We start from the raw sequence: 23,880 nt of genomic DNA, 5'->3' as shown, positions 1-23,880 counted from the left end.
GCCTTGTCTGTTGACGTTCGGCCGATGTTTTAGGGGAAGCGTCTTTCGATTTCCAGGGCCTGTCATCGGGCGATCGGGACCCCTTGACGCCGTACTTGGGCATTTGGCCGACGGCATCGACTCATCGCCCCGGGATGTGTGTTTAGTGGCGGGGTAGTGGAGGTGCTTCTGCCTCGGGTTGTCGTCCCCATAACAGAGCTGCTGGACTGTCTCTTAGGGTCGGGGGCCTACACTTGGGAACCTGACTGTTCCCCATCACCCTCGCCGTCCAAAAGATGGCAACGCTGCCATCACTGGAAGCTCCCTCCGCGTCAATGGCGGCCTCGGCCTGCATTGCGTGATGGGCCCATCGCTTGGTTTTTCTGTCTTTAAGAGTCTTTGTTTTGAAGAGCTTGCAGGCTCGACAATGCCCCTCGTGGTTGCGGCAGACACAAGTTGCACACACTTTGTTTATCTATCCACAGGAATTTTTTATTACATGTGGGACAGAATTTAAACGGTGTTCTATCCAGGTTTGTGAAAGGCAGCCAAACGAGAAATGGAATGGGTGGGAAAATGCATTCTCGCTACTGTAAGGGCCTAGGCCCGGTGCGGCCTTCGAAGGCCTAAAGAGTCAGTCGAATCTGGAGTTCGTCTGATGGCGCTGTGCTTTCCACTGTGATGAATTTGTCAAAGTCAGAAGGAAAAGGACAGAAAGAGTAAACTATTTTTAATTTGTCATAAGCAAATGACGCCGAAATGAAACTCTGCGATATGCGTCCGCTCACGATGGCGGAAAAAAACAATGAGTGACCTCGACGCGTGAAGGACCAATGGCACAGTCATACTAGGGATAGTATTACTGGCACACCCTGTTGACGTCCCTTTGAGTTTCAAAAACAACTGTAATACTGCGCAGCTTCCACTAGATGGCGGCCTATGCATAGGATGTGATCTAAGCAGATTCCACAAGCCTCAGAAAGAACAAGTTACTTACCTGTAACTGTTGGTCTCCAGCATGGGTCTGGCATGGATTCACATGCTCATGAATATTCCCCGTCAGGCTGGGAATCCTCGGTAAAGAAAAAATCAGTTTCACTTCTGAACTGTCTTTCTCCTAACAACCAATCAGTGAGCTCTGGGTCATACTCTCCCCAGTCAATGACTGCCCTCTACCTTAACCCCTCCTCTGGCATCCAAACTACAGATTTGGTAGCATGTAAAGTAGCAGTAGGACCAAGAGAAGAGCTGCAGAGGGTTAGGCGGGAGGGTTCGCATGTGAATCCATGCCAGACTCATGCTGGAGAACAACAGTTACAGGTAAGTAACTTGTTCCTTCTCCAGCACGGGGGTCTGGCATGGATTCACATGCTCATGAATACAAAAATACATAGCAGTAAACACATGCACAACCACGGAGGTGGCAAAGGCTAAACATAAGCATCTCTTACCTCCTCAACAGGCTCACCTTCAAGTGAACAGGTTGCGCAGTACTGCTTTACAGCCTCTGGAATCCCTGTCGATGCAGTAGAACTTCGTGAAGTTGTGTGTCGACCTCCACGTAGCAGCCTTGCAGACGTCCAGCAGGGGCACACCAGACAGCAACGCTGTTGTAGCAGCAATCGCTCTGGTCGAATGGGCTCTCGGACGGCAAGGCAACGGTCGGTTTGGCAACCGGTGACAATGGGCGATGCAGCCGGAGAACCACCTGGAAATGGAAGCCTTGAAGAGAGCCTTCCCATGGTTCACAGGACCAAAGTTCACAAAAAGTTGAGACGTCTTCCGGAAACTCTTTGTGCGGTCCACATAGAACTTCAGCGCTCTAGCCACATCCAGCGAGTGCAAAGTCCTTTCAGCCGGCAACAAAGGTATCGGAAAAAACAGAGATAACAACCAAGGGCTCATTTAGATGACAGTCCGACGGCACCTTGGGCATGCAAGAGGGGTGCGTCCGCAGCACCACCCTTGTGTCGTGAAAAGTCCAGTAAGGTGGCTTACAGGACAGGGCCTGAATCTTATCCACCCGTCGTGCAGAGGTGATGGCTACGAGGAACGCGGTCTTCCACGACAAGAACTTCAGTGGAACTGTCTGCATAGGTTTGAATGGAGGGCCCATGAGCTTAGTCAGCACCACATTGAGTTCCCACGCCGGGGCTGAAGCCTTCACCGGCGGCAACAAACGGAACAGTCCTTGGATGGACTCCTTAACCAAACGGTGTGACCATAACGACGACCGTCCCGGAGATCTGGTGTAGCAGGAGATAGCCGCCAGATGAACTTTGATGGAGGCATGGGCAAATCTTGCTTTGGCCAATTACAGTAGATTCGGCAGCACCTGGGGAGCGTGACTCTGAGAGGGACGATCTTCTGTGCGTGACACCAAAAGGCACACCTCTTCCATGTATGTCCTTCGCATTTAAGAGTCGCCGATGCTCTGGCCTTCGCAAGCACCTCCTTGCAGTCCGCTGTAAGGTTGTAACCACCAAATTCTAATGCTGCAGGAGAGCCAGGCATTCAGGTTCAGCGATCCTGGCTTGTGGTGCAGAATTGCGCCTCCTTCCCTGGCGAGAAGATCTGTGACCACCGGAAGCTTGACTGGAGGGCATGCTGACATGTCGAGAAGGTCCGGGTAAAATATCTGCCTCTGCCACGCCAGTGCGACAAGGATCATCCTGCACCGGGACCGTTTGAGTTGATAGACTAGTCGAAGAAGCAACGGCAACTGAGGGAGCGTATACAGAAACAGGCTGCCTTAAGAGAATGAGAATGCGTCCCCCATGCTCCCCGACTGGGGAAAACTGCTGGCGAACCTCCGGCACTTGGTGTTCATCGCTGTTACAAATAGATCGACCTGGGGATTGCCCATCTGCAAAACAGGCGATCTACTTGGTCGTGCTGAAGCTCCCATTCGTGAAAAGAGCGCAGCTCCCTGCTGAGAGAGTCCCAGTGTTCTTCACTCCTGCCAGATGAAACGGGATGAGGAACATCCCCTGGGCGACGGCCCAGTGCCACAGGTCCTGCGCTTCTTTGGAGAGCGCCAGGGAACTGGTAGCCCCCTGCTTCTTGATGTAAAACATTGTGGTGGTATTGTCCGTGAAGACCCGTACCACCTTGCCCTTGAGGGCCCGAAACATTGCCCACAGCTCCAACACGTTAATGTGTAACGTTTTCTACTGCGGTAGCCACAGTCCTCTTGCGTGAAGACTTCAGGTGTGAGCTCCCCATCTTTCCAGGGAGGCGTCCATCGTGACCATCGCCTGGTGCAGTGGGGTCTGCATATCCGCGCCTCCGGACAGATGTGCGCAAATTCCTCACCACTGAATTGCTCGATGGAAACTCGCTGTGTGATCTTGTCTTCGAAAATTCCTGACAGTGGGATCCAATGGGAGTCGAGGGACTTGTGTAGGGGACACATCCGTAGCCTGCACAGCCGAATGTGGTAGGTGCATGACAGCATGCTGAGCAGCGACTTGATGGACCTTACCGTGGCGATCTTCAGGGCCAACAGCTGTTGTACCTTGCCCAAGATGGCCATGATCCTCTTCTCCGACGGAGACGCCAGGCATGACTGTTGAGTCGGGATACCAGAAACCTCACGGCCTTCGATGTACTCAAGCAGGACTTTGCAAAGTTCACTGAGAACCCCAGATCCATAAGTAGGCGAACAGTCCTCGATGTGTGGTTGACGGCAATCTCCTTTGAGCTGGCCCGGATGAGCCAGTCGTCCATATAAAGGTAGACGTGAATCACCCGTAGTTGCAGTTGCACAGCCACTGGCGCCAGGCACTTGGTGAAGACCGCAAACCGAAGGGAAGGGTCTTGAATTGTTAGTGCTTCCCCTGAACCATGAAGCGCAGGAACTTTCGGTGCCCCTTGTGAATGGGGAAGTATGCATCCTCCAAGTCCAGCGACGACAGGAAGTCCCCCCCCCCCCTTCCAGCTGTCCGAGCACATGCTGCAGAGTGACCATCCGTAACATTTGGGACTTGATGTATTTATTTAGTCGACGAAGGTCAAGGATGGGCCTCCAGCCCCCGGTCTTCTTTTTGACGAGGAAGCACCTTGAGTACACTCCGGAGCCCCAGAGCCTCTTTGGGACAAGTTCTATCGCGCCTTTCCTTAACATGGCCTGAACCTCCAGCAGCAGCTGAGGGACATGGTTCCCTTGCCGGCCCACTGGTGGTATTTGAGGACACTTCAGTTGAAATTACAGGTTGTGTCCGTGGGCGAAAACGTCCTGCACCCAACGGTCGGTGGAGATGGTCTTCCACACGCTGACGAAGTTTGTCACTCGGCCTCCCACCAGGGTGCCCGGGTGGGGGCCGGATGCCACGGCCGGTTCAATCCTGCTTTGACGTCATGGGGCCGCCTTGGGGACCCTTGTGACGACCACACCCTCCTCGAAGGCCTTGGAGCAACCCCTGTTGGTCTCTTGGAACGAAGAGCGCAAGGTTTGGCGGTAAGAAGAGGAACCCCCGCCAAACCCCATGCAGGATCCTGGGGACTTGCTGCCTAAGGTCCGAAAGGATGGCTTCCGTTGTTGGAGGGTGCCCAAAGCATGCGCCGTCTCCGTGTCTGTTTTTATGGCTTGGAGAGACTCGTCCACAGCCTTCTCGAACAAATTGTCTCAGTCGAAGGGCATGTCCAGCACCTTCAAATGAATGTCCTGCCGAAAGTAGTTGATGAAGGCAAACGCTGTTGCCCATTTGGCGAGACCCCGCATCTGCAATGTCCGTGGCCACCGTGATGGCATGTTCCGACGCCACCTTGCCTTCCTGTAGAATTTCCAGCGCTTCCAACCTCTTGTCGTCGGGAAGGAAGTCCAGGATGGGAGCGATCTTGAACCACAACTCGTGGTCGTAACGAGCCAAGATGGCGAGGGCTGCCTTGATGGTAGTCGCAGCAGAATAGATGAACTTCTTGCCCTCGCTGTCCGGTGGGGTGGAGGCTGCCGAGGCAGAACCACCTGAGGACTTCTTCCTGGCTGCCGCGGACACCACAGAGTCCGGAGATGGCTGGGCCCGTAACACTTGGGCGCAGAGTCAGGCACCCTGTACTTCTTCTCAAAGCGATCCCTCTTCGCCGTGGCAGGGTTCTTCATGAGAGACAAACATTCGTCCCAAATGACATCCACGAGGGGAACCGAGACAATGGTCTTCCTCTGCGCTGATATAAGAAGCCCCCCTCCTTTTCCTCCGGAGTGAGTTGAAAAAGTTCTGACGCTCTGGAGATCATCGATTGAAACGAGCCAATCTCGTCCGGTGGCAAAGATCTGGGCGGCGGAGACGGGAGGTCCCCTAATCCACCGTCATCTGTGCCCATGGTCACGGTGCCCGGGTCCATCTCATGGTTTGCAGACCGGTCAGTTTCTCCTTGGGTGTTCGTCAGTGCTGTGTTGTGGCCCCCGTAATGTTTGCTCTCTATGTAAATGGTGTCTACCAAGCCTTGGTCAAATCCTACCGTGACTATATTATGGTGGGTGGTGTCCCCCTCCCAGTCCTAGGCTATGCCGATGACATGGTTCTAATCGCTCGCACCCCTAGAGTCCTACAAAGTCTGGTGGATGTTTACACCCACTTTATGGTTTCACATGGGCTTTCTGTTAATTCAAAAAAATCTGCAGTCATGGCATGTAAGAGCTCAGGAGTTAGACACCTTAAAATGCGCAAGATATGGAGTGGAGGTAAACCCATTCCGAGGGTCACTAGTTTGGACTACCTGGGAATTTGCTTTACGGAGAATTGGCAAGGGTTGGGCCATGTTGATAAGCAGTGTCTGAGGATGAGGCAGGGACTTGGGGGTCTGTCACGTTTTCAACATAACTGTGTGGGGCACCCAATTAAACTTATCTTAGAAGTATACAGGGCTCAAACAAAAACTGCTAACTAACTACGTGGCTGCAATGTGGGGCATGGAAAGGATCCAAAAAATTTAAAACGTGGAGAATGCCTTCCTTAAAAAACTTCTTGGATTGCCGCAGTCTGCCTCAAACTATGGGAAACATTTGGAACTAGGATGCCCCCATATTGCTGATGAGTGGTTATTGGCCCCGGTCTCGCATTGGTTGGCATTATGGGCAAATCAGAGAGCAATTCTCTCACATAAGATTTTAAGAGCCTTCCTAAGCAGCTCAGCAGTAAAGAAAATCCCATGGCTCAAATATATTCAGAAATGCATCAGACAGTTAAACGGCGCCAATCTAGTTTGCCCACCAAACATTTTGACCCCATGTATGGTCAGTGCACAAAAGCAACTGTTCAAAACCATTTTGGTGGCAAATAGGGAGTCTGCTGCCTTACACATCGGTGCAAACAGAAGGCATATTGTGTATGCAACAACAGATGCTATTCAGCCATATCTACTCCATAGTGATAATCCTGTAGACCGCTGGCCTTTGACTCGAGCATGGTTTGATTGCTTATGGTTAGGGGCACAAACTAAAAGCTGGACAGATAGTGTGCAACCTACAGCTTGCCACTTTAGTCAGTGGCCGGCGGAGGATCTCCTACACTTTGTATTGTTCTGCCCACATTATATAGACTTAAGACGGAGAACACTTTTGGCACTAGTCAGATCGGCCAGCATGTTTCAGGCTAAGTCTGCCTTATGTTATTTGCTGTCGGCAGCTACGATTCCAGTGGCCTGGGGTATGGTGGATTATTTGAGACGGGCCTGGTATCGGAGATCCAAAACCGTGGCACAGAATTTGATTGAGCTCTGAAATTTTAATCGTAATGAATTGTTTGGCTGCTCTTTGTGGATATTACCTGACTTACACACATGCACATTTTAAATCTGTATGTATTGTTTGTAAATGTATACTCCAGATATTTTTTTAATGTGTTAAATTGACTTTTGTAATGTATGTATTTTAATTCTGTTAAAGGTTTATGGATAATTTGTTTCCGAATAAACTTTTATGATGATGATGAGATATCCGTACCCTGGAGGGCCATCACCCCCCCCCCCCTTCTTTGCTTCCAGCGGTGAAGGTCTCGGGGAGATGACAGGCATCTTCTTCTCCAGGGTTTTCTGTACGGGCCGGAACGCAACCTCCCTCCTGGGAAGAAGGGACACCCTGGCCCTTAGGGGTTGCCTCTTGCGGGACCGTCTTGGCGGCCTTCGCCAGTGACACCGCCACCCCCTCGATGGAAGGCTGAGCCTTCGCCGGGTGCACCTAGGCCTTCACGGTCAGGGCCGAAGCCTTGTCCTGTTTGGCCTTCTCCTTGGGGGGTGGGTCCGAGCCAGGCTTCCCTTTGGACTTCTCTGGTAGGACGGACTTGGGCCTCTCCTTGAGCTTGCCCGGATGATCCAACTTCCTCTTGGCCGAAGATCCTGATCGTTGACTGGAGACGTCGAACGCGCCCTGGCCGCCGAGGAGCCTTTCCCAACAGCGCTCCCGGTGGCAGTGGATTCACGGTGCTTAGCTTTCTATTGGACCACCACGGGAGGGGCGCCCTCAAAGGTTTTAGAAGCCTGCGCAGCCTTCTTGGAACTGGGAGAGACATGCTGCTGGGAGCCACCCAGAGCAGGGGCCTTGGTCTGCAGCCACTCGTTCAGCCACCTGTGCTGATCCTTCATCGTGCGAGGGGCTATCTCCTGGCAAAACGCACAATCCTCCTCCTTGTGCGCCGGGTAAGAGGCAGTAAAGTCACTCGGAATGCTTGTCGTCTGAAAAGACATTCCGCAAGCCGCAGCTGGGGCAAATCCTGAACTGGGGAGTTGAATCCTTTTCCTCCGATATGGTCCACGCGGCGTAGGCCTGAGAATCTTCTGGAAGCCTCTACGAAGAGAACTCTATGAAATCCGCCCTCTAGGGGCGCTGAAGAATCAGAACAACAGGTCCCTGTTAATCGGAAGGTTGATCGATGGAGCACAAGGCCCGATTGACCAAAAAATAGAGTAAACTCTTTCCAAAAACGCAACAAACGCAGTTGAAGCTCGAGAGCTAAACCCAAGGACTTCCAACACTTGAACGTGCGGTAAAAATCTGAAGATGGCTGCCAGAGGAGGGGCTTAGGTAGAGGGCATTCATTGGCTGTGGGCAGTATGACTCACAGCTCAGTGATTGGCTGTTAGGAGAAAGACAGTTCATAAGTAAAACAAACTGATTTTTTCTTTACCGAGGACTCCCAGCCTGATGATGGGAAATATTCATGAGCATGTGAATCGTTGCTAGACCCCATGTGGGAGAAATCTATATATTTGTATCAGCACACTGTGCGATAATATCACCTGTTGGTTTATTTTTTAGTGTGTGCAGAAGGCCTAGAATAAATAATTGTATTTGTACACTTTTAAAAAACAAAAATTGTATTTGTTTTTTATATACACACGTAATACCAGAGTTTGGTTTCAAAGCGCGGATCCTGGATTCAGGCCTCTGTTGCTCTGCGTGGTCTTGCTTCCAAGACCAGCACGTTGCCCCCTGTGCTAACTTCCGCTCACTTGTCTGTCTAAATTAATTTATTGTGCAGACTCATTGAGAGCCCCTGACCCCACTCACAGAATAGCCTTGACTGCTCTCGAATTCTTCGAATCTTGATTGGGTTTTGGCTAACCTCTCGAGAGTTCTTTGTTTAATAACTAGACTGGCTTCCTAAAATCTGTCCACCAGGCCAGATTCTAGAAATCTATCTTAATGCTTCTAGCTCTGATAAATACAAATCTTCAAAAACTTTACCTGTATTGAACCCATATTGCCAATCATTAGAATATCCTGATGCTAGAAGACACGATAAAGACCAAAAAAACTACTTGATATTTGTTGGGTAAGAATTCCAACTGGTGTGGGACTTTACAAGACTTATCTCTTGGTACTAGGTAACCCACCTTTTAATATAGGCCTGTACTACACAAGTTAGTAGAGTGACTGGGCAGCGCCAGGCTTATTTTAAGAGGGGTAATGTCAGTTGTACAATTAAATTAGTCAACACAGGTATCCAAGTAAACACTTAAAATTATAGTATAAACATTTATATATACACAAGGATAATTAGAATCTTTTTTTAAAGCAGCAACTAATAGTAACATTAATATAAAAGTTAGGATTCAGGTTAACAAGATCAATAAAGTAGGTGACTACATTTTTCTTATGCTAAACATATTTCAGCACACTGAGCGATGTCATTTGAGGTCAGTATAAGCACTTATTTGTGATCACCATTACAATACTGAGTTTCAAGGAGGGAAAAGTTTAAGTCAGATCAGAACATACTTTGTAAGTAGTAAAACCGTTAGATTCTCCCAGAGGGATGAAGGCAGACTTTTACCCCAGCAATAATAGTGTTCAAAAATTGAAACCTGTAAAGGAACAAGCACTGCCAAACCCAATAGGTTCACAAGGGGGCCTTCAGAGAGCCAGGGCAGCCTAAATCAATGGGTCAGTTCAAAGTTCTGATGCACTCTTAGAATAATGTAATAAAATAGTCATTAGTTCAGTAGAAAATCACAGAAGCTCAACAGAAGCCACATTGAAGAAGCACAAGCTGGGAGGCCAGTACAGGTGAGTTGAAGTCCACTCAAAACGGTTTAAAATATTACTCCCCAAGCTAGAAAGCACCACAAATGGCAAAGGGTCGATGTACCCCAAGACCCACAGTATCTGAGAATTGAAGAATTGGTTCCAGCTGGATAATTCCTGTTGCAGTGTAGCAGACCCTTGCTCCTGGTCCTTGGTCGTGATGACGAAAGGAAGGACGTCTGGCGGCCTACTGCGGCAGCAGTAGGTAAAGGGACTCTGCAGCAGTGGTGGTTTCTCCTTGATTCAGCAGCCTTTTGTGGCTTTGGCATATTTTTCTCAGCGCCAAAGAAGAACGAACAGCTCCGGTTGGAAGTTACTTGATCCATCGGTCCTGGACTTTGGTGAGGGCACTCTCGGTGAAGATTTTTGCTGCTTCTGTAGAGTCCTCTGGATGCCCACGAAGTATTGGACGGATTCGTACTTCCGAAGACAATGCACTCGATGATGGTCAGGGGACCCCATTCATTCAGATTCTGCAGCCTTGGAAAGTCACAGCAAGTCGTTATTGTGCCAAAATGAAGTTCATCTTAATGCTAGTTGGTCCCACCAGCCCAAAGGGAGGAAGTCGTCCCTTGCAGGTCTTCCCAGTCGAAATGAAAACTGGGTCAGCAGAGCTGCAGGGCTTCACCAGGTACTTCACGGTCCAGGAGGGTGCTGCTGGTGTCTCCTCACATTTTCTTCGTCGGATGTTGTTCTGCAGTGGTCGACTGCCTCTAGTCACAAAAACCTCCCCTTTTAAGCAAACTCTCAATAATTCACAGCCCTAGGGCTGTCAATCAAACAGAGCGGTGGCTGTCCACCCGGACAGCCAGCCGGCCAATCAGAAATGGTTTCACTCAGGCACATCTAGAGACAACGGACATGCAAGATTCAGGACCCTCCCTCACCCCTTGCCTTTCCAGACACGGGAGCCTGGGCAGGCTTCAGGGCTGAAGTCCGCCAAAGGCAAAATGCACAAAGGATTCAAACTCGATTCAAACAACAGACTAAAAGCCCAGAAAGAACAAACAAGAAATGGTGTAAAAAGAAGACAGGGGCGATTTTGGGAGAATATTCACCGCTGGGTGTTGTACTGCAACTGAGGGATCATCACTATGTAACCCCCGCAACTCCCACCTCCCTCTAGCACTCCACATAGGGTGGTGTGTGCTGGAGCCACAAAAGAAAAGGTTAGTAAGACAACAGTCTTCTTACTATTCTTAGGAACAGTAGTTCACCCAAGAAGATGTTTTTAAACATTAAGAGGAGTCCAAGGTGCTGTGTGTCACAATGCAAAAAAAGCAGATGCCTATGGAGTTTAACAAGACTCCATTAAACAGTAAGAAATACAAAATCGAGCAAAAGAGGTGGTGGTCTCGAATATTAAAAGGGAATTGGCACAGAAATGAAAATTCTCCTCAACAAGATTCTGCACAGAAGAGTTACACTGCCTACTGCCATGTACAGTAAGCATATTCAATTGTAACAATGATTTTTAAAAGAAAACCTTTTAAGGCTCTGTGAAGACATTTTACTTAAGCAAGTTAATTTCTGTGACTTGTATATTTTGTATAGACTATCAAAATGCCAACACAACCTACCAAAGGACTGCAAGCCTTTTATCAGCAATAGTAGCATCTGGTGCCAAGTAGTTCTTCAGTTTCATAGTGTACCTGTAAATTAAAATACAAGTTGGTGACAAGTAAAACACAGATACAAGCACATTTTCGACTTATTGGTCTTACTCATTTACCGAAACATCAAAAAAATACATTCATATCTGAACTTTCATAAGGCATTCAGTATTTGCAGGAAAGACATACCACTAAATAGCCAATATTAACTTAAATGCAATGTTGACATTTTTAGTGACTACTTATGACCGCTGAAGTGGATACGATGCTCAAACAGGTATTGACAAAAATTAAATTGATGAAAAGCGCCCTACAAATTGAAATTCCAGTTTAAAGGGCAAATCCGATAAACGGGCGTTAGTGCAGATTGATGGGTGTACATGGGAGAGAGAATCCCCCCCACCCGCCACCTCCCCCCGCATCCCATTATAACAAATGTCACACTAACAATTTAGCTTTTTCCTTTAGGTAACATTTATGTTCCCGATAACCACAAACCTCTGCACAAACACTGCTGTAGAATTTGTGTTTACTTACAAGAACATCTTTTATAAGAAAACAGAAACACGTGTCTATCAAAGATACATACACTTGGCTAATGTATACGTTTGGCTGCTAGATTATATGAGTGTACATCCTTTTGTTGGACAGTATACACATTTCAGAGCATTTTGTGAAAGAAAACTAATCATGTTTTGGTCATTTTGAGAAATTATTGCCCCAAGAAAAGTACTAGAGTTTGGAAAAATATTGAAACCATCACCTTGCATTCTAAAACAGAGTTTAGGGAATAAAACAACGTTTATCTTCGATTTGGTGGAATACAGTTACATCCTTTGTTCGCATCTTCAGAAGATCGTTAACTACCCATACCAACAGGCTAGGGACTTCAAAACGTTTTCCACATTCATGGAACCGCTTAAATCCCAGGATGTTACCCAGGTGTTAAGCAACACAAGCCAGAGTTGAAAGCACTTGTGCATTAGGTTACAAATAGCAACTGATGTGCTGAACACTAGTGTATGTTGGATGCTTCTCAGCTGAGTAAGACTAGGAACATTCCAAAGCAACAGAGTTGAGTGGTTGGTAAATAGTCTGGAGAGAGAGAGAAGAAATAACCCGAAAGAACCGATGTTAGTTTTCGGTGTGTGTTAATGGAGTGTTCTTAAAGTTCACTTGAGGTAAGACTTCAAAAAACTATTCCTTTGGCATGGAGGTCCACAACTCCTAGTATAAGCTTGCACTACTCAAGGAACATTGGTTGAATGGCAGAGCAGTCAGGCTTATCATAGGAGGAAGATTCAAGCTGTAGGTAAAGTACACTGAACTCAGCAGAGTAGTCCAAAGAAACACTTGCACCAATGAAGTTATATTAAATATATAATGTATTATGTAAACACAAGGAAGTCAGAAATATGATACCAAGTTCAATTAACCAACACACTTATAAAATACTTATAAATACTTTTCTTTTCAAAGCAACTGATTAAGTGGTAGTTGCTCACAGTACAATTGTTACAGAGTTTGACACTACTGACAGTTCTACCATACTAGTATGACGGTGCACTCACGTAAAGACAAAGATATACATTAATTGTATTTAGTTAGCAAAAGCACAGTCTTTTTGGAAGGAAAAGGGTTAGTTAGTTGTATAGTAGCAGAGCTTAACGTTCTACAGGCACTTCCTTGGCAAACTAAAGCTTTTAAAGTCCGATCCATAACTATATGCAAAAGTCAGTTTGCAGAAGACTCAAAGTCTTAGGAAGAAGCACAACAGCAAAAGTTCCTGAGGGTACTTTCAGTCTCTAGGACAAGATACTAGAAGAGTTAACACAATGTTGGAGACCCTGCTGAAGTACTCAAAAAAATGGACACAAGCCTACAGCTTGGGTCAGAGGTAAGAGTGGATACACCTCTGTGCAGCAGCAACGGACCTGGTCTCCCGATTCCTCGGTCTGGTGACGAAAGGAAGGACCCGGAATGGGATATCTCAGCAGCAGTCTGGAGAGAGGACTCTTGGCACTGATTTCTTCAGCTTCTCTGGTCAGTCTGCCGTTTTGGCGCATTTTTCTCAGTACCAACAAAGGATGGTCTACGCTTGGTCAATCTTCTTCGATTCCTGGACTTCTGCACTCCGGTGCGGGGACTCTGGAGGTTCACCTGGAGCTCGCCAAAGACTTGGACAGAATCAGCCTTTCAAAGGACGATGCACTGCAATTGAGTCGGAGGTCACTGGGTATTTGCGGTCTGCAGCTCTGGAGAGGCACAACACCTCTGGAGATGGCTCAAAATGTAGCTGATCTCGGGGATGGTTGGTGCCACCAGCCAAAGGGAAGGAGTCCTCTTTGGAGCTCCTCTGTGTTACGGAGATTTCTTAGAAATTAGCTAATTCCCTTCTACCCTACAGACCCCCAGCTTTTTTTGCTGGACATTAGGACTTTTAATTTTTTATTTCAATTGTTTCTTTTGGCTTTGGAGTCTGACAAACTCCATAGACGACATCTTTACATTGTGACCCACAGCACCTTCAGTGCAGTGGCACAGGGAAGTCTCAGATGGTTTAAATACTGTCTCTTGGTGAAACTGCTGTTTCCAAGAGCAGTGAAGTGAAAATGACTTTACTTACATTTTGTAACTTTCTATACCCAGCACACACTATCTTACAATAGTGCTGGAGGGGTTACTTAGTATCCCCTTTGTCTAGTTTCTCATGTAACATTTTTATGTTACCCTTTCTACAATTAATGGCTGGTGGCAATGGTTTACTTTTTCCTACCATTGTGTGTTTCCACAGCGGGCTACAATTGCAGCTGCAGTAAAGCACCCATGGGTGCCCATTTTGTCAAACCGGCCCTGGTCGTCTTTTTTCGCCATTTCATGTTGGAAAGGTCCTTCTTGAGATTTACCCTGCATACCAAACCAGGTTTGGTGCCTTTGTTCGTTTTGTCTTTGGTGGGATTCACTGATGAAGCCCGACCCTGGATCCAGCGTGTCTGGCAGGGCAGGAATCGAAGGAGGTGCCCGAAACTCCCTGTGCTTAGTCTCCTTGATTTAAGGAATGCACCCAAGGGTGAGTGGCTGAAAGGCTGTCCTCGGAGGACAAGCAACCTGCTGTGTGATTGACAGCTAGGCAGTGAATGAATGGGAGAAACCTGCATAAAAGGCGAGGCTTTTTACTTGGAAGGCAGAGTCAACCACTGGACGAAGGAATCCAAAGAAGAACTTGGAAGAGACGCCTGCTGCAACTCCTGGACTGTTGGTTTGTCCGGTGAAGCCCTGATGCAGTGCTGAATATCCAAATTCGCCTCGGCTAGAGAAGACCTGCAAAGGACGATTTCCCCCCTTGGGTTGGTGGAACCAATCGATCCCAAGACAAGCTCATCTGGAAATCCTGTCGGAGCCGGCTGTACTTCCACTGCTGCTGCATGAACCGATTGCCAGGGCGAGGAACACCAGAATCGAGAGAGTGTCTTTAGGTCGGACCCGAGCTCCAGGAAGAACCTCTGGACTCCCATGAAGCAGGACTGACCAAACCTGAGCCACCTCAAAGGAGTGCTGGACCCCAGATGCAAGGAAAATCCATTAAGGTATCCGAGAACCGCGGTGGTGCTATTTGCGAGGGTCGCGAGGAGCTGAAACCGCAAAGTGCTGCTGATCTGAAGATCACCCATTGCTGCCGCCGAACTTCAATTCGTATTGCAGGAGTCCCCAGACTTCCTCCCTCTTGTCCCCACGTCTGAGGCCCAGGAACAACAGGACCTGCAGACCTACACAGGAACAGTAACCAGCTGGAACCAATTTCTTATAACCAAAGGTACTGTAAAACTACGGGGACTAAACTCTTGTCTAGTTCTCAGTTCAGACTTGTCTTGGTTGCTTTTACAGAGTCACTTGCAACTTTGCACCTCACAAGCCTCCAAGCTTGTGGCCCTACAGTGATTTCATTTTTATACAATAACTTCTAAAACATTGTGCAAGACTTTTTACCTACCTGCAAGAAGTGCTTCAGCTCACCTATACTTTTGCTCAACTAACATTGGCTGTCCTGGCTCCCTGAAAGACTCTTCTTACCTCTGACGTTTTGCTTTGCCTTTCCCCCAGGAAAGGGTTAATTTACTTTGCATTGGAGGGTTTCAAAAAGTACTTACCTGCTTAAGAATATTTGTTTACCATTGTTTTATTCCCTCATCTTCTCCTTTTGGCACTAACCTCAGTACTGCTCTAAATGTACCAGTGATATATTAATGCCCACAGCGTCCTAGTTATCTGTCACCTCGGGGTGTAGGAAGAATCTGTGTGCCATCCCAAATGGGAGAGTGTGTATTTTGAAGTACATTTTTGTGTTCTATATATATATGTATTGCTCACTTCTAAAGAAGGCTTAGTCAACTGACTGTTAAACAAATAATTGTTTAATCAAGAAACCTTGAGTGCAAGTGTTTATTTGGATACTTGTCACCGTGAATCTCTGTGTAATAACCCTACAGCTCACACTGAACCGTCTTGAGATAAGCCTGCCTTCTCAGTCACGCTACCAACTTGTGTAGAACATGCTTATACAAAAGCTTGGGTTACCTATTGCCAAGAGGCCAAGCTGGTGCAGTCTCCCACAGGGTACTGCATATAATCTTGCCTAAGACTCTGAAGTAGAAATCGGGGTCAGGACAGCAGTGGCGCATCAGAGTGATGCAAAGCGTCTGCAGGGGTCTCTGGTCGTCGTCCTCTTCGGTTACTTCAGTTTACATTAGTCGATTTGCCTTTCACCTCAGGAACCTCCCCTTTTATTCAGATTCAGCACACACTCCTCTGCAATATCTCTCAGCAATTTACAGAAAGGGGTGGCTGGCTGTCCAATCAGGACAGCCATCAACCTCACCCCTTGCCCCCAAGTGGGCATTGGTTGCATTCAGGCCCTCGGGCAGACAAAGGGCAGGGGAGTGAAAAATTCCTCCCTCACTTCCTGCCTACCCAGATACACTGGAGTCTTGGCAGGGACACCGAAGGGTTGTTACCCTCACCTGGTATCCACGGGGACGCCACCCAGCCCTGGTTGGATGATTTGCACTCTCAAACCCTCTCCCGGTCCCTTGGTAAGGCCTCTGGTTAAAGATGGGTCTGCAATATAGGAGAGCTGGATTCAATACCAGATTGTCTTTATGTTTTCCCACCTCCCCTGGCCTCAACTCCTTCCTCCCCGTTGGGCCCTCTCCTCACGTTAATATTGTGAAAGGTGGATTCTCCGTCCTACTCCTCGTGGCAGGGGCACGTAGATGAGGGGGGCGAGCAGCGACCAAGTTACTTCACTGGTGCAAGCCCCACCTGTGGGAATCCAGGCATGCTGCAACTCCGTAGGTTTGCTGCTTTACAGTCTTTATATGCAGCTCTTATGTTCCTCTTAGTTCGAATAAAAATGTCTTGCTTCTTTCCTTTTAGGTATGGAAAGGTATTTTGGTGTTGTCATGCAGTTTGAAGATGCGCATGGGCCGGAAGGCGAAAGCACGGTGTGCGCGATGCTGTCCAGTGAGTAATGCGTGATGCGTGGCACTGTTTCGCCTTTTATATTGCTAACCTGTGTCTTTTCTCTCCTTGCAGGTTGCGATGTTCCTAGCCGAGCACTGTAATGTTCCAGTAATGATACGGACCAGGAGATGAATACCCAGGTAAGAATTGTTTGGCTTTCTTCATTCGGGAGGAAACGTGAGTAAACGCTCACTAATGCTGTCTTTCTTTCTCCTCTTTCCAGGTTATGGTATTCCAGGATGCATGCAGTGCCGGATGATGGAGTTCATACCTTCAGGTGAGTGGAACTGAAGTAGGCGATGGATTGAAGACAGGATACTGTTCCAGGTAAGTTTCGTAGTCTTCTTTCTCTCTTTGCAGGTCCTTGGTTTCAGATAAACTGGCATCAAAGAACTGGACACGGTGAGCATTACATTGCCCACAGCAGAATAACGCAATGCATGTTCTGCTGTTTGGGTGCGGTTTAAATAGTCTCAGGTAAAGAAGTCCAGGTAAAATAGTCCCAGACCTGCCACACCCAAAGTAGTCCATGTAAAGTAGTCCCCCCAAGTTAAATAGTCCCAAGTAAATAGTTTCATGCTAATGTTGGTCTTCATGATGGTTATGAGCCTGGTGCCCGAGGACGGACTCCAAGAGAGTCTTGGATGAGGTTTTAAGGCCTTTCACCTGGCCCTAACTGCAAGGCTGACTTGCCAGTGAGGGCCAGTGGCAAGGGTCATGACAAGGTTTCCGGCCAAAGGCAAAACACACAGACAGACCTCGCCCTCCCTGAATGGTACAAGGGCTAACCACGTGGTCATATGTGCATAACTGGGATTGTGAATACAATCTGTGGTAAAAAAAATAGCACAATAAGTGGTAGAACACGTCCATTGCCACAAGCCATAACTATATTGTTGTCTATGTGACTAAAAAGTCACAGGAGCAGAGAGAAGGGGGATACTAGGTATCCCCTTAGCACTCCACATAAGGTGTGGTGCGCTAATCTCTCAGAGGGGGAAATTGCTTATTGAAATGTTCTTTCTATGGAATCTTCTCCCGCAGATTCCTCATCTGATAGATATTCCATCCAGCTTCGCTGCTTTGGAAATGTATTCGACAGAGGGCGCAGTGGATCTCGACTCAGCCGTCGATCCGTCTTGCTTGGCACTTGATCGTCGAGTAATGAAGTGACTTTTAGCGTCGTGGATATATACTCTGTTACTACCCACCACACCTCAGTTTGCCTTCCCACATCTAAACTATAGTGCTGTGCTAAGATATGAAGGGATGACCACATTGCTGGGTGCCAAATATCCCTAACAGGGACTCCCCTTTGTAATGCTGTTGATGCCAAGAACCTTTGCCCTCCCCCCACCCAGTTGAATGCGCCCTGATGCCTGCAGGTAATTCCTTTCTGGCAGACTGGTAACATTCCTCTATACAGAAGATGACCCAGCGGGACAAAGTTTCTTCAGTAGCGAGGCCCTTACGGGCTAAAGCAAAGGCCATGAAGAGCTGGTCAGCTCTTATCAACTCTGATGTCCTCGTAATGTAGTAACTCAGCGCACTTTTGGGATCTAGCTGATGAAAACGCTCCTCTTTAGAAGGGTGTGGCGGAGGATAGACAGGGAGGTCAATGGATTGCGATAGGTGGAACTCAGACAACTATGGGAAGGAAGCCAGGTCTCCCGCAGAGCGAGATTTTCGCCTGAAAAATTTGCAGCAAGGCTGATTTGCAACCTAAAGCCTGAAGTTCGCTCATCCGCCTCGCGGATGTAATGGCCACCAGAAAGGCTGTTTTAAAAGATGACAAGTGTGCATAGGCTCAAAGGGAGCCGCCATCAGATTAAGGTCCCAATCTGGGACAACAAAAGAAGTTGGCTGGAATTTATTTACAAGGCCCTTCAGGAATTGTGCAACACTGGGATCTCAAAATATGAACCTTGATCCGGAGATCTCAAGCACAGACAAGGCCGCCAAATAGCCTTTGACTGTGGTGACCTGAAGGCATGCTGAGGTCAGTGACAGAAGGAACTCTATCACGGTAGTGGTGGGGCGAGAGATCGGGCCAATCTCGCATTCCCTGCACCATGCCTCAAATCATCTCCACCTGCATGCGTACAAGGATCCGGTAAACAGTCTGCTTGCAGCCAGCAATACCTCTAGCACCTCCTCAGAGAGTTCCCAGTATTCATACCTCATCCTCTCAAGAGCCACGCATGGAGGTTGATGTATGCTGGGGTCAGGTGGAGTATTCAACCTTCCGACTGGGTCTGGAGATCCGGGAGCCAAGGCAACCGGTGAGGCAGACAGATCCAAGAGATCTGAGTACCACGTTCTCCTCGCCCAGTCTGGGGCGATCAGGCTCATGGTCGCTCAAAACCTCGTCAACCTCTTCAGAACCCATGGAATGATGGGAATCGGGGGCAGGGGAGCTGTGGGGGAGGGGAAACGTACTGGAGAGCGAAGGTCCAGTCCACCAGAAACGCATCCCCAGTGCAGCATTCGCTGTGAATTTCCTCAAGTAAAACTGTAAAACTGTCTGCACATCCTGTTGGACTCTGACAAACAGATCCATGGCCGGAGTACCCCAGAGAGAGAAGACCTCTTCTAGGACTTCAGGGCACACTTCCCACTCGTGTGGGACCGTGCTCTGCCTGGCAGAGCATCCGCCAAACTGTTCTCTGTACCCGTCAGATGAACTGCAGAGACTGAGATCCAGGTCTCTGAAAGCCAGAACCACAGCTGCATCACCTCTTTGCAGAGGGGCCAGGAGTGCACACCACCTTGCTTGTTCAGGTTCATGGCTAGTTCATGCTAGCTCATGCTTGTTCATGGCTACCATGTTGTTCGTTAGAATTAGGACATGCTTTCTCCTGAGAGACGGGCAAAGGTCCTCAGGGCTAACCTGATGGCCCGCAACTCCAACCTGTTGATGTGCCACCTGGCTTCTGCTGCTGACCAAAGGCCGCCCACCTCCAAGTCCTTGCAGTGAGCACCTGAACCCTTCAGAGATGCATCCATGACCACTCGGGCCTGAGGCCAAGGAGGTCAGAAGGGTTCCCCTGCCATGAGATAGCTGTGGGTGTCCCACCATCCGAGGTCGCAGACCACTTGGTTGGACACCCAGAGGATCTGTAAGCGCTCCCAGGTAATGAGACCACTGGTCCCTTAGGAGCCACCAGAGTGATCACATGCACAGTCTGGCCTCTGGCACCAGAAAAATACAGGAGGCCATGAGACCTTAGAGGTGGGGAAGGAAGCCGCTGGTAAGGTGGTGTGGTCCAGGAACAAATGTACCATCTGTGCTATGTTGCCGGCTCTCTCTTCAGGAGGGAAAGCCTTCCCTACCAGAGTGTCTAGGACTGCTCTGATGTACTGCAGCCTTTGGGCTGGCATCATATGAGACTACTTCAAGTCGAGGGAGAAGCCCAGCCTGTGCAGTAGTAGGCAGGTGTCCTCAAGATGAGACAAGACTTGCCCCGCTGACTTCCCTCGGATCAGGCAGTCCATGTACGGAAATATGTGGATCCTGGATCTCTTGAGGTGATCTGCAACTACCACCATGAGTTTGGTGCAGACTCTTGGGGCGTAGGTCAGACCAAAGGGAAACACTTTGAACTGATAGTGCTTGTCCCCTTGTAAGGAACCTCAGGAATTTCCTGTGCTTGTGATGTATGGTCACGTGGCAATAAGGGTTCTATAGGTCTATTGACACCAGCCAGTCCTGCAAATCGAGAGCGTGAAGAAATGCACTAAACGTCACCATCCTGAATTTGTCTTTCCGCAGGAAGTTCTCCAATGCCATGAGGTCCAGAATGGGACAGAGACTTCCTCCCTTCTTGGGAATCATGGAATACCAACCCGATCCTCTCTATTCCAAGGCACCCTTCAACAACAGGGCATGCAGCCCTTCCTGGAGCTCCTGTCCCGATTGGATTCGAGGCGGTGGGGGTCTGCCTGGTGGTTTTCTTAACAAGGGCAGACAATCCCACCGAACGAGCTGCAGGGCACAGGCATCAGAAGAAATGTCCTGCCACTGGAGCCAGTGCTCCGTCAACCTTCCACTAACCGGTACGTTATGGGAGGAGAAATCAAAGCAACTTAGGAGGCTGGGTTGCCTCGCCGCTGACAATGCTTGTTGGCCTATAGAAGCCATCCTGCCCCTTCCGGAGCGTGAGAAACATTTCTGCCCTTGCCTGGCCAGTGGGAGCTCCGCTATCCTGCCATAAAGAGCATACCGCCAGTATCCCTTTGCCCTAGAGGCAAAGCTGAAGGCAGGATTGGCCGGCTGCGCAGCTATGCCTAAAGATTTAGCAGCGATTTTGGATTCCTTATTTTTTCCAAGGAATCGTCGGCTTTTTGGCCAAACAGAAAATCCCCCCACACCCCTCAAAGGGCATGTCCAGCAATTTAACTTGGACATTAGGGGGAATAGCCAGAAGTGTTAAAGTAGGCCTGCCTCCTCAGCGTTACTGCTGTAGCCATAGAATGGCCCACACAGTCAACGACGTCCAGGCCTGTTTGCAGCGACTGCCCGGCCACCTCTTTCCCATCCTCCATCAGCTGTAGGAAGCCCTCGTGCATTTCCCCCTGAGAGACGTACTGCACAGCGTTCTTGACTGCTGTCCAAAGCCCAAATTAATACTTGGCAAAGCTTCTTGCCACATTGGTAGCTTTAAGGGACATACTACCAGAAGTAAACACCTTTTTGGCTAAGGCATCAACCTTTTTCGTTTCCCTGTTGAGAGGGAAATTGTAAGTTGAGGAAGCTGCTCTAGAAAAGACTGTAGCATCCTGCATAACAAGCTCCTCTGGGGAAGGGTGAGAGGAGAGGAATGAAGGATTTCCTCTAGCCGGCCTATACTTCCTGGAAACGGTGTAGCTAACCGGGGAAATAGAACACAGATGCTGCCCCAGAGTGGTTACGGGGTCAGCAATGGCAGTGTCGTCAGACTCCTCCAAAATATCAACGAGGTTGTACCCCTGCACTGGCGATGCTGAGGAGTGCAATCCCAAGTTGTAAATGACAGTTTCTACCAAAACCCTGAATTTGGATTTATTATGAGTATAGGGCTGGATTTGTTGAAAATCCAGGTCTAGTGAGGTATCTAGACCACTGGCTTCATGAAGGCCTTGATCTAGCGGTAACGGACGATTGTGGTCCTCAAAACAGTCGACACATCACATGCTCATGTAAATGGGGTAGACACCCTTTTCATCTCCCGTGTCATTGGCACGGAAGATACTCAACATGGTGTCGAAAAATTCGGACTGGGAGTGCGGGGTTAAAAGAATCGTTGGTGCAGACAGTTTGTCTTTAGGCACTGATAGAGTGGCTGTTGGCATCGATCGATGACGAGACTGTTCGATAAGAATTAGTGCAGTCCAACTGGTGTGGGACTACACAAGACTTAACTCTTGGTATTAGGTACCCACCTTTTAATATAGGCCTGTACTGCACGTGTTGGTAGTCTGACTGAGCAGCCAGGCTTATCTTAAGAGGGGTAATGTGAGCTGAAGAGCTTTAAATTGAAACAAGTAAACACAAGTATCCAATTAAACACTTAGACACAAAGTTCTACAATAAATATGTATACACATATTTAAAGCATTCTTTAAAAAGCAGTAATAAGCTATAACATTAATTCCAAGTTAGGATTCAATTCAAAAAGTTAACGATAAAGGTGAGTAATTCATTCATATGTTACACATGCTCCAGCACCTGGAGGTGATGATATTTTAGGTCAGTATATCATTTATATAGTATCACTGTTGCAATATTGAGTTTTTAAGGAAGGAAAGTTTAGGTTTAGATCAGAACAGACTGATCGGTTATAAGAACAGTTATTTTATCCCAAGGGATGCAGGCAGTCTATTATCCCAGTATTAAAATGTTCAACATTTAAAACCTTTAATGGAACGAGCACTGCCAAGGCCAATAGTTACAGAAGGAGGCCTTTAGGGAGCCAGGACAGCCAAAGTCAATGGACAAAGTCGCAGTTCTGATGCTCTTGTTCTAAGAAAAATGATCTTACATAGTCTATGTTTGTTAGGCAAGATTGTATGCAGTACCCTTTGGGTGCATTACAATAACCTTGATATGCTGGCAATAGGGACACAACTTTTGGTATAAGTCTGAACTACACAGGTTAGTAGTGTGGCTGAGCAGCCAGGCTTATCTCAAGAGGGGTCAAGGTGAGCAGTAATGTTGTGACACAGTTTCACAATACAGTTATTCAAATAAACACTTACACTCAAGGTGTCTTGATAATACAATTATTAATTTATTTCAAAGTCAGTTGTATAAACCTTCTTCAGGAGGGAGCAATATACGTAATACTTATAATACACTTCAAAACACACTCTTAGTTTCTTCAAATCAGATGATATCCATTGGGGATGACACACAGACACTTCCTACACCCTCAGGTGACTTAAATAGCTAGGACACTGTGGACATAACAAATAACTCACAAAGAGGTACATACTTTTGAAAACCTTCGATTGTCAAATAAGTTTAACCCTTTCCCGATGAAAAGATAAAGCACAGAGTCAAAGGACAGCCAATGTTAATTACACAATGTCTAGGGGAGCTGAAGTTCTTCATTGCAAGTAGGTAAAAAGTCTTGCACAACGTTTTAGAAATGAGGATTTAACGTCCTTCCGCAAAACTACTGAAAACCTGGCTCTTCCCCTAAAACCAACCGGTTTCCAAACTGGCATCATCACAATAACACCGGCCCAACAAACTACCTGAAGCGAGAAATTGACAGCTAATAAACTCGAATGCAAACTATAAAACAAACAGAACTAAACAAATAATGTAGATCAAAACAGTGAAGTGGATAATAGGAATAAATCATTTTGAAAGTAAGGAGATCTAAACTGATGAAATGGACGTAATGAATGAGGAGGGAATGTAGTGAATAACAGATGAAATAGTTAGAATGGATAAAGCGTGTAGAACAGATGAATGGACTAAGTGTATGAGTGCATGAATGGAATGACAGACGACTAGATAGATCAAATGAGTATGGAGATCGGATAGAATAGATCTTGTGATAGAAAAGCGGATAAATGTGTGGAACAAATGTGTGTGGGGACGGGTGAATACGTACAGCGGTCGAGTAATATGTCAAGCAGACGAGTAGTATGTTGTGCCGGATGAGTGTGTGGACCGAATGAGCATGTACATTGACGAGCGTGCGGATTGGACGAGCGTGTGGAGCGGACGGGTGTGTGGAGCGAATGAGTGTGTGG

General features: G+C 47.7%; 1 protein-coding gene across 2 annotated transcripts in view; it reads right to left on the bottom strand.

Annotated features, from left to right (window-relative positions):
- The window catches only part of AFF4 (ALF transcription elongation factor 4), a 1,482,962-nt gene that overhangs the window by 186,672 nt on the left and 1,272,410 nt on the right, over positions 1 to 23,880 (bottom strand). For both annotated transcript variants that reach the window (XM_069652488.1, XM_069652489.1), the window contains exon 19: positions 11,083 to 11,154. In XM_069652488.1, coding sequence (XP_069508589.1) covers positions 11,083 to 11,154 — 72 coding nt within the window. The remainder of the gene's footprint in view (positions 1 to 11,082; positions 11,155 to 23,880) is intronic.

This window comes from Ambystoma mexicanum, chromosome 3p (assembly GCF_040938575.1).
Source record: "Ambystoma mexicanum isolate Mex_15411 chromosome 3p, UKY_AmexF1_1, whole genome shotgun sequence".
In the NCBI taxonomy this organism is placed as follows: domain Eukaryota; kingdom Metazoa; phylum Chordata; class Amphibia; order Caudata; family Ambystomatidae; genus Ambystoma; species Ambystoma mexicanum.
This window is presented reverse-complemented; position numbering and strand designations above follow the sequence as displayed.